Source organism: Branchiostoma lanceolatum, chromosome 17, assembly GCF_035083965.1.
Source record: "Branchiostoma lanceolatum isolate klBraLanc5 chromosome 17, klBraLanc5.hap2, whole genome shotgun sequence".
In the NCBI taxonomy this organism is placed as follows: domain Eukaryota; kingdom Metazoa; phylum Chordata; class Leptocardii; order Amphioxiformes; family Branchiostomatidae; genus Branchiostoma; species Branchiostoma lanceolatum.
In genome coordinates this window covers 11,654,962-11,666,404 of record NC_089738.1, presented here as the reverse complement: position 1 = coordinate 11,666,404, position 11,443 = coordinate 11,654,962, and the positions used below count along the sequence as shown (strand labels likewise).

Here is an 11,443-nt window from a genome sequence, read left to right as displayed (position 1 = left end):
GACAGTTGGGGGTCGACCAGAGCTAACAAGGCTGGACTCCAGGCTAGGTCAGACGTCCTTCAATACAAATGCTATTGTCTATGACCACACGCGTGGCTTCAGGATTGCCGTACGTGAGTAAACAGGTTAGACGGCGCCGGTTTCAGACAAAATTTACTCCTCGACAGATCAGCATTGCGAGCTAAGATTCTGTGTCACAGGTGGGACATTTATTCCTCTAAAATCTAGAATCTGTACAGCGAATATACATGTATATTCACTGTATAAATTATAGATCTTAGAGGAGTAAATGACGGAAAGAAACTGTCTTTTGTCGCCGTACACAGGGATAACCAAGCTGCATAGAAGGATAATATTATTACAGATAGTTATTATTTTGTTACAGGAAATATGTGTTGATGGCTTCTAATTTTGTATCAAAGGGCAAACAGTTTTCAAAACACTTCTAGTTTTTAAATCCATTTTCTTACGTCTTTTGAAGTACCAGCAGAGGTTGGTGTGCACATTGTACTCAGAACGCAATGACCTTGAAAACGTGCTGCGCATTAACAATGACCTTTGACACGTCTCTGACATTTGTCTGGTTACAGTTGTTTTGGCGTCCATTACCAATTCCACTCCCATTTTAGACACGGGGTGTACGATCGCGAGATTTTCTGACGCTACAACACGTTAATCAGGAGGTAAGATGCCGTTTATGTATGTTTACTCAAGCACAGCTTGGAAGAATGATCACAATGAAGGACAGACGCACAGAGCATGTGTTGTTCATTGAGGACCGTGAATAAGACTTACAAGTTTTGCCAGTCTTGGAGATTTCTTCTCGTTATATTTTGACAGTCCAAGATGTTCAGTATATATCGCTTGTTTCGTGTGAGCGTTATTCAATTTTCTATGAGAATTGTGTAACATTAAGTTATGTGACCCCCCCCCCCCCCCCTCCAGTATCCTGGCCCCTAGTCTCCTTCGCAGCCCTCTTGGAGCTATAGGCTGTTTGTTTGCGACATCGCTTTTATCAGCGCTCCTAGAAGGCTGCGAAGGAGGCTACTGGCCTTCCCATATAGCCTCTATCAGGCTCCACGGGTCGCTGAAAAAGAGTCTAGAGATTGGCCAAATGCTAGAGGAGTAAGCCGATCAGGGAGTATAGAGGTATTGTTTTTGGTATGTTTGAGTGTCTTTGATTTGTGTTTGTTCAGCAACATTGTTCGATTTTTTAAAGAAACTCTCCGAGTCTTGTAGGCAAGAGTATGTCAACTGGTTTCCACCTGTTCCTGGCGGTTGCGGCCGTCTTCTCTCACCATGTCCAAGCTGCCGACATCCTCGTTGCGACAGCGACGTTCGCCAGCCCCTGGATGGGCGTGGCGAAGATTGCCGAAGTCTTGTCTTCCCGAGGACATGTCGTCACCGTGCTGGCCCCTGCTAGTGAAAAGAGTGAACTGATGCGGAAATGGCCGACATTTCATTACGAAACATTTGGAGATCCAAAAGAGACACCGTTGATGAAGGAAGTCATGAAAACTGTGCCGCCAAAGTTGGTAAGAATAAAGACCACACGTAGATTAATTTCACATGTAAAATTCACACAAAAAAATCAAGCATCCAACACATCTGGCATCAATTATGTCATATATTCAATAGTCAAGCTGTGTTATAACGCCATAAATAGGTCCCATCGAAAGCTGCTATCACAGCCGCTCTTCGACAGAGAACTGTTTCTGCCTTGCTGGCCTTCACGTCATACTGTCTCCGAAGTTTTAAAGATTTTTGTCGCACTATTTTTATCGCTACGTCATAGACCGGGGGTCACGGATGAATACAATTTTTAGTATTACTTCTGGGATTCCTTATATACATTATCTATACAATGATTCCTTGTTGACCAATATGTTGACCTCTGACCTCTCCGCTCATTTTAAGTTCATCATATTTGATTTTGTATGATTTACTATCTAACAGTTGTTTTCGTTCTTCCTGCATTTGAATTAATTGTATTGTTCCTTTATTGATATTCTTGTATTTAATTAGCCGGACTCCAGGAAGATTAGTGTATGAATTGTTATGATTGTACAATATTAGTGTACACTAATAAACAAACAAACAAACTGTGTTCTGGGTCCTTATGACCCGTGACCTGTGATGTCGGAAATTGACATCTCTTTTGTTACAGTCATTTTCGACACCTGGATTACGCGGTCACCTGTCAGTGGCCAGTACTCTTGCTTCTGTCCTTCTGGATAATTGCGAGAAGATGATAAGTGAAACGCAGTTGATGACGAAGCTGAAGAACAGCCCCTACGACGTTGTTCTGGCGTACCCTGGACCCTCGTGTGGGTTCTTCGTGGCGCAGTACTTGGACCTGCCTCTGGTCTGCACAATGCTGCCGACTATTCCAACAGGACTAGGTGTGTTCATCATTACATCAACCTTGGTTTTTAACTATATGATTTTCCTATACACCAGGTACTTTAAGCATCATATCATCGCCCATCATGTATATGTTTTTACGTTAAGATGGGCTTATAGTGTCGTGTCGAATGGGGGACATCCCCTATATGATATCCTTGATGAAACTAAAAACTTGTTGGTATCGCCATAGCGGTATTTTACATGTGTCCTCTAGATTTTCTTTCTTATCTCTAAAAGTAAAGTATGGATCCAGTGAATTACAAAATACTCCATTCCGCAACTTTACCCCTACACACTTCTCCTTTCTAGTGTTCATGTTATATTCAATTATTACAATCCACTGTCAGGTTCGTCCCTCAAACCCCTCGCTTGGAAAAGTTGTATTTTACCAATATAATTACATCTTCTTGTAATTGCTCTGAAATGCCTTTCTTTCATCTTATTTTTCAGGCATCCGTGCCACTGGTGTCCCCAATCCGCTTGCTTACGTGCCAACAGTGTTGTCAGGGTTGTCAGATCAGATGACTTTTTTGCAGAGAGTTAAGAACATACTTGTATACATCGCAGTGGCCACTACAGGACAAATCTTCGAGCGGTACATCGACGATGTTGCAAGAAGGTTAGTGCATGTGTTAGTATTATTGGCACGTAAAACAAATAGGAGAGTGATTATGATGTAACTATTATTGTATCAAGTGCTTAATAAAAACCGCCTCAGTATTCCACATATGTTTAGTTATCAATGTTCCAACTACGGTTGATTTACAGTCTCGTGCTGTTACTCCTCGAAACTGCAACGTGAATCTGATTGGCGAGACAAAAGTCGTCATATAAATGACACATATCTTAACGACCTTCGAACGTACTTCTTGATTCGCCTAAAAACTGACCCTGTCACTTTGAGCGAAGCTCCCGTGGTGTGACGACCGCACTATTGCCTCGCTTTGAATCATGACCAACGTGCAAAACAGGTTGCACAAAATGTTAAACAAATACCGAAAATTATGACACAATGAGTAAGAAACAAATTTCCAAATTGGCGACTAGTGCCTTCACTGATATTCACATGACCCCTGACCTGAGCATTGCATAACTCGTTGCGAGTCGACTCGGAGCAAACGTTGAACATAGCACCACGAAAAAACGTACTTCCTACTAGGTGGTTTTAATTATTTTAATCTGTTGTTGTTGTTGTTGTTGTGGCTAGAAACACCTTCGGCAAGAACCTCATGAACATTTTGTTTCGAACAGAACGATTGGCGACAACTTCACCATGTCTGCTGCCTTGGCAAGAACCGACGTATGGCTCTACCAATCAGATCTCATGTTCGACTTCCCTAAACCCATGATGCCCAATATGGTCAGTATAGCAGGTCACGTGGCTGAGGACGTCAAGCCGCTCAGTGAGGTCAGGGCACATATCTTCTTGAGACTAGAATATCTCAATTCATTGTTCAGATTTTTATGAGCGACTGAGTTGATTTTAAAATGGTTTCAATTACCTGGTATATTTGTATATTTTCCTCTTCGTAATCATATAGGAGATGGAGAAGTTTGTGCAGAGTTCTGGAGATGACGGTGTTGTACTTGTAACGTTCGGCTCCATGGTAGCGGCTATGCCCGCAGAGAAAGCCGACATGCTGGCCGCTGCTTTTGCCCGTCTGCCGCAGAAGGTCGTGTGGCGCTACACTGGGACGCCACCTCCAAGTCTGGGGTCCAACACCAAGACCATGGAGTGGGTGCCTCAAAACGACTTACTAGGTGAATACAGTCAATGCGCTGCGGAGAATGATGTGGAGTTCTTAAAGCTTTCATGAGAATCTATGTCATGTTATCTCTTGATCTTGACCTTGATCGGGTACTGGGCAACACCCCTCTTGTTGGGCTAAAGCGCCCAGGGGGGAGAGCGCTGCACTGTTATTGTCCTCGCAGGTGCAGTAGCACAGCTTCCTTGAACTTGGGAGGATCGGCTGTGACCGTGACTTCCTGGAGTAAAGAGTTCCAGTCTCTCACAGTTTTAGGATAAAATAAATATCTATAAGAGTCTTTGTCTTGTTTGAATTTTGATTTGAGTGTCGCGATTGGCGCGGTGCAGGCCTCAAAAGAGTGGCTATCTTCTTGGCTATCTATATCTCGTTTACTACATTAGATATTCACGTTGCCTGCGAGCCCTTTGGTGGCTAGGAAGAAAGTAGAAAAAAAACCTCGCTGCTTCTATGGTGCGGTTACGGTTGATCAAATGGTAAGATTATGTAACAGCTGTATCACTTCAACCCTGACACTAACCATTAGACCTTCACAAAAACAGCTCATCCCAAGACAAAGGCGTTTGTATCACATTGTGGTTACAACGGAGTCGCAGAGGCCATGTACCACGGGGTACCCCTGGTCGGCATGCCTCTGTTCTTTGACCAGTACGCTAACGTTGCCCGGACGGTGGCCCGTGGGATGGCGGTGGCATTGGACATACACGCCGTGACGTCAGAGGAGGTTTACCAGGCCATCACAACTGTTATTTCAGAGCCTAGGTAAGTCTGAGTCGCTTCTACGTATGAGTAAAACATCAGTAGCAAATTCTGGTCTTTGTGGCCGGCTATTGGGACATGTAAATATCGTAAAAGTTTGCATATTGGGGGATATGTGACGTAATGGACTCAAACTTTGCTGCACTTTGTTTCAGGTACGAGGAGAAAGCGGACCAAGTCTCCACGCATCTTCGTGACCAACCACAGTCGCCCATGGAGCGGGCAGTATGGTGGATAGAACACGTCATCAAACATGGCGGCCTCCCCCATCTCAGGTCGAGGGCGATCGAACTTCCCTTCTACCAGTACTACTTGTTAGACGTCATTGGCATGATTATTGCAGTTATATCTGCTGTATTGCTATCTTGTTTGAAGTGTTGTTCTTTTGCATGTGGCATGTGCAAGAGGGGAAACACCAACACCAAAAAGAAAACCAACTGACACTTTGGTTTCAGAAGCGGGAAATTCCTGCCAAATATCAAGGAGAAGACAGTCACACTCCTGTTACAAAAATCCCTGTATGCAGACTGGATGTACACGTACACATAAAGACAATAAACTAAAAAAGTCAAACTACCTTGACGGTCCGCTTAGTACACACTGAAATGCGGAGATGATGATGCAATATTATTTGGGCAATTTACACCATTTGTAACAATAGTAGTGTTGGTGGATATGTTCTGGAAATGCCCAACATATGATGACGTTTAAAAATAACTATATTATTGTGAATCTGATTGTTTTTGGTACACTACCTTTTATTGTTAGGAGGTAGTGGTGAGTCACAGAAATGTATACTTATTAGAACTTATATTGTGATATTTGATCTTTATCATTTCCGTGGACGAATGAGTACATTTTACTAGGGAAGAAAGAATTAATTTTACGTCCAATATTGTTAAGTATATTCAAATAAAAACTGAAATTAATGTCTGTTTGTGTATGATTAAATCTATGTCTGTGATTTTGTCGAGGGAAATTGTATGGCTTACCTGTCTTAATCATGGTATTCTTTTTTTTGCTTTTAACACGAAAAGGGTCAAACAAATAAACAAACAACATTGAACCTACGAAAGAAAGAAGAATCGAATCGAACAACTACAAGGATGCTGAACAGTGAGGATATTAAAGAAAACGAACCCTAAAGGCTATGGATACATCATACAAGTAATAGAAAATAATGAAGACACTTTTTGGGCAATACCTTTATTGAATAGACAGCGTTGGAGTGCACAAAACAATATTGTCGTGGCAAATAAGATTAAGCCAGTTAGTCATTTTTCTATTCATCTTAATTTACCTTTTTATCATCTACAACTTCTATACTTTTATCCTTTTGTATAGTTCATATCTATAGTTTATATCTTTTTATCATCCATAGCTCTAAGACAAAGCGTCATCTTTAGCAAAAGCACAAATTTGACATTTGACATCAAACACACTTTACGTAGCTTTTAAAACCGTCTGGAATACATTCAGGGGATATCCCTGTCATTCTGCATCTATTGTTGCTCAAGGAAATATGATTTCGACAACAGTCAATTAGTTTTCAGTTTGATGTCAGACTGACCCCTCTTGCATACTCGACACGCAGATGAAAAGCACTTCCAACAAGAAAACAGTATAGCAGATATAACTGCAACAATCAGGGCAATAACGTCTAACAGGTAGTACTGGTAGAAGGGAAGTTCAATCGCCCTCGACCTGAGATGGGGGAGGCCGCCATGTTTGATGACGTGTTCTATCCACCATACTGCCCGCTCCATGGGCGACTGTGGTTGGTCACGAAGATGCGTGGAGATCTGGTCCGCTTTCTCCTTGTACCTGAAACAGAATTCAGCAAAGTCCACTACGTTACACTCCCACGTTCCCATCGATGTTTACATGTTCCAGTAGCTGATTATAAAGAACTAAAGTTGCTTCACAATGATAATGTTTAAAGATGAAAAGAATCGAGTTGAGTGAGCTATTGCCGACAGTCACGCCACCTCACACTTACCCAGGATCCGAGATAACAGACGTGATAGCCTGGTAAACCTCCTTTGACGTCACACTGTGAATGTCCAGTGACACCGCCATCCCTCGGGCCACCACCCGGGCAACGTTACCGTACTGGTCAAAGAACAGCGGCATGCCAACCAGGGGCACCCCATGGTACATGGCCTCTGCGACTCCGTTGTAACCACAATGTGATACAAACGCCTTTGTCTTGGGGTGAGCTGTTTTTTATGAAAAACCAATGTTTAGTGCCAGTGTTGAAGTGATACAGCTGTTACATAATCTTACCATATGATCAACCGTAACCGCACCATACAAGCAGCGAGTTTTTTTTTACATTCTTTATAGGGCTTGCAGGCAACATGAACATCTAACGTAAAGAGATAGCCAAGTATATACAGTAACATATATTCTAAAAGCTTTGAGAACTCCACATCATTCTCCACAGCACATTGATTGCATTCACCTAGTAAGTCGTTTTGAGGCACCCACTCCATGGTCTTGGTGTTGGACCCCAGACTTGGAGGTGGCGTCCCAGCGTAGCGCCACACGACCTTCTGCGGCAGACGGGCAAAAGCGGCGGCCAGCATGTCGGCTATATCTGCGGGCATAGCCGCTATCATGGAGCCGAACGTTACAAGAACGACACCGTCATCTCCAGAACTCTGCACAAACTTCTCCATCTCCTATATGGTTACGAAAAGGAAAGTCACTACTTAGACCTTACATACGTCTGAACCCTTCATTTAAATCTAGGCCTTTGTGGCAATTTAAAACTAGGCTATGAATCTTAACTCTTAAGTTTACATCCTGTATACTTATCAATTGTTATTTTACAGAAAATGTGTTTTTTACCCATTTAATAATGATTTCCATGTAACGTTACTCGGTTTTTCTTCTAGGTACTGACCTCACTGAGCGGCTTGACGTCCTCAGCCATGTGACCTGCTATGCTGACCATATTTGGCATCATGGGTTTAGGGAAGTCGAACATGAGATCTGATTGGTAGAGCCACAAGTCGGTTCTTGCCAGGGCAGCAGATAAGGTGAAATTGTCACCAATGGTTCTGTAGGTTGTAAAAATAGTGTTTCTGATGAATACCATTTGGAACATTTCAGTCCAGAGAGGAAGCATGGACTCTTCCAGTCACCTAGCATCACAGGCATAGTTCTAACGACGTTCAATCAAAAGTACAGATTCTATATTAAATACAATTTTGCTGGTGCCACTACACCCACATCCTGAAAAAATAAACACAAATGTCTTAGAAACTGATGAGCATTTCTCCGATGATGGAACAGTGTCGATTATGAAATAGAAATTTCAATTTGAGGGCAATTTGAAAACACACATAACAATACCATGCACCTACATACGGATATGATAACACACCAACAAACCTTTTTGCAAGATCGTCGTAACTCTTATCGACGATCAGCTGTCCCATAGTAGAAAATGCGAAGTAAACCAACACGTTCTTCGCTCTCTGTAGAAATGTCATCCGATCAGACAACCCTGATGACACTGTTGGCACGTAAGCAAGAGGGTTGGGGACACCGGTGGCACGGATGTCTGAAAAAATAGGATCGATATCGAAAGACATGCTATGGTAACTACAACTTCATATCCTAGTATGATGTAATATGTTTCTGCGGTTCAACCGTTCGGAGCTGGATACAAAGACACTAAAATGTATTCCACCAAAGATGTGTGTTAAGGTACAGATTGTGACCTGGCAAACTCGGCGATTCTAGATCACAATACTTGTAGAAACGCCGAGTGTATTGGATGATAGGACCACCGAACCAATGGACCGAGTAGGCTGGTAAAAGTAGCTGCTTAACGTTCCCGTAGGAACAGGAGGACCTAGGAATAAGTATGTAAATAGATTATGGTAGATATAGATTGCCCTGCACCGTACGAATATGCACACACCTTGTCCCGTAGGCAGAGACCTCATTGTGCAGACTAGCGGCAGGTCCAAGTACTGCGCCACGAGCGGCCCGCAAGAGCCAGCAGCATACGTCATGACAACGTTATAGTGGCTGTTCTTCAGGTTCGTCAGTAGTTGATTATCACTCAACATCTCTTCACTAAGGTCCAGCAGAACAGAATTCACGGTATTGGCATAGTTTAGACGGCCTAACGATCCAGATGACGAAAATGCCTGTAACGGTTATACAAATACATCAGTTATCCTTTTTATCTCCATGGAAACTGGAGATATAGTTTTGAGTGTGTCTGTGTGTGTGTGTCTGTCTGTCTGTCTGTGTGTTTGTGTTTCCGGACTACTGTAGTCAGCATAACTCAAGAACCTCTTGATGGATCGATTACAATGTTATTTGGTATGTGGGCAGATGGTGGGAAGCCGAAAGTCAAGGTCGATTTTGGGCCCCCTGGTAGGTGACTTCGGTACTGCAACAGAACTTCCGTTCTTTGTATCTTTTGACCTGGAAATGCTATGGTCTTGATTTTTTTGGTGGCAGATAGCTTGTGGTGTAATGAAGACGTGGTGTGGGTTTGGGCCCCCTAGCAGCTTCCTCTGGAACTGCAGGGGCGTTTTTGTGAAAATCTTCTAAGGAGAATAACTGAACAAAGGAATGACGTATTTTCATGATACATTGTATTTAGTATGCAGGTAGCTTAGACAGAGATGCACATAATGAAGTGCAAATTATGCTAATTGGTACTTAATTTGCATAATTAATAATGAAAATCTATATTCAGGGTCAATTCCACGTTACCGCGGGGGTGTTTGTTGCCTTTTGTTGTAACATTTTCGAAACCTTTGCAACAACCTAACTGATATGGGTTAATGTTTAGAACAATTTCGAACCTTTGTTTGACTTTCGAAATATTTTCTACTGCGTTCCAGCATGTCAGAAACATTTAAATCGGCGGGTACAACATTGATATAAGTTTCGAAACTATCACAACATAGATTCATCTTTTGATCGTACAGTTTCGAACATTTGTTAATTGAGCCATACGAAAGCAATCTACACGTCCCTGCTAAGTAGCTGATAGCACCTAATGATAGACCAATAAAGACGCCCCACCGCGAGAAGCCTGGCAGGCGATCGTAGGTGTTTTGTAGGTGTAGGTGTAAGTATTTTCCATTATAAGATTCAAATACATCTAACATATGTAGTTATGGCAAGTGGAACATTAACAGGTACCAATTATGCAAATAAATTCCTATTTTGCATAATCATTGCAAAGTGCCATAATTCATCTATGCGGTAAATGATAGGACTGTCAATATTGCGACATGTGTAAGTTAAGTAAAAGGTGTTCATGACCGAGCATGGATTATATAAATGTAAAGTCATTTGCATAAACAGAATAGTTCATGGAGATTTGAGGTCTCCGAACTCTTGTTGTATCTTGATGTGTTATGGTTTGTAAGAGCTCAGGATCAGGATCTAATTTGCATAATTGATGAGGAAGGTCTGTAAATCCATGATAGGACTAGTCAAACATATGACATATAAAACTGAGAAAGAAAGTGACATCGATACATCTAGATTATGCAAATGATGGAGAACATATTGTAATTAAATACTGTTGGTGAATGACGGGAATTTTATGCTTGCAGCACTTGGAGGTCAAGTAAATGTGAAAATCATTAGACATAGATACGCAAATCTGGGCCAAACTTGATGAAGAAATGCTACAATAGGCTAGAAATAGGCTTCTTTCCAAAGAGAAAAAAATTATATTTTAAACAACTTGTGTTATCTGGGTGATAAGGATGTTTAGCTGATATGATTTATACAAATGAGGACGTTATTTGCATGATAAGTCAGAAGTATTTATAGTACATCGGTGGCAAAGGTTAACACTATTTGCGAACGTATGAGTGTGTGGAACTCCTTTGTGATTTACGTCACTTGATCTGCCCAACATTGGCTACGTTTTCTTTGGTGATTGTATATGATGTTGACTTGTTCTACTTATTTCATTTGAATCATTACCTTTCTATTTCATTTCATTCTTCAAGAACGTTCAAGATCCCATCACACATTAGCTTCACTCAGTGACCATATTCTGTTGAAAGATCATTGCCCGATAAATCTCTTTGAATTTTCAAAACTTGTAGTTGACAATATGTAAGTGTTTAGGACAATAAGTAATCAAGCATAAACAGGAATCGATGCTGATACATCCATTTATTGTTCCCGCCATGTCTTAGCTTAAAATACCTACCACCTTTGGAACCACAGATTTTGTGAATCCCTCAATCCACGGTGGTTTTTCGAGATCTCCAAATGTTTCGTACTGCAGGGTCGGCCATTTCCGCATCAGGTCGCTCTTTTGACTTGCATGGGCCAACACAGTGACGACGTGTCCTCGGGAGGCCAAGGCTTCGGCAATCTTCGCCACGTCCATCCAGGGACTGTTGTACGTCGTTGTCACGACAAGGATGTCGGCAGCACGGACATGTTGAGACAAAATGGCGGCAATCGCCAGGAACAGGTGGAAACCAGGCGACATGTTTAGCAGTAGCGGC

General features: G+C 42.1%; 2 protein-coding genes across 2 annotated transcripts; one reads left to right on the top strand and one right to left on the bottom strand.

Moving 5' to 3' along the window:
* Positions 1-949: 949 nt before the first annotated feature.
* LOC136423071 (UDP-glucuronosyltransferase 2C1-like) lies at positions 950-5,902 on the top strand. Its single transcript, XM_066411088.1, has 7 exons — positions 950-1,535; positions 2,168-2,402; positions 2,857-3,025; positions 3,658-3,814; positions 3,948-4,167; positions 4,715-4,934; positions 5,087-5,902. Exons 1-7 carry the CDS (start codon positions 1,248-1,250, stop codon positions 5,370-5,372), a joined length of 1,575 nt encoding a protein of 524 aa, XP_066267185.1. The 5' UTR covers positions 950-1,247; the 3' UTR covers positions 5,373-5,902.
* A 230-nt stretch (positions 5,903-6,132) lies between these two features.
* Positions 6,133-8,131, bottom strand: LOC136423028 (UDP-glucuronosyltransferase 2B33-like). The gene is made up of 4 exons (XM_066411020.1): positions 7,840-8,131; positions 7,396-7,615; positions 6,931-7,150; positions 6,133-6,755 (listed from the first exon to the last, which is right to left on the bottom strand). The coding sequence occupies exons 1-4, from the start codon at positions 8,062-8,064 to the stop codon at positions 6,470-6,472; spliced, it is 951 nt and encodes a 316-aa protein (XP_066267117.1). The 5' UTR covers positions 8,065-8,131; the 3' UTR covers positions 6,133-6,469.
* Positions 8,132-11,443: the final 3,312 nt, after the last annotated feature.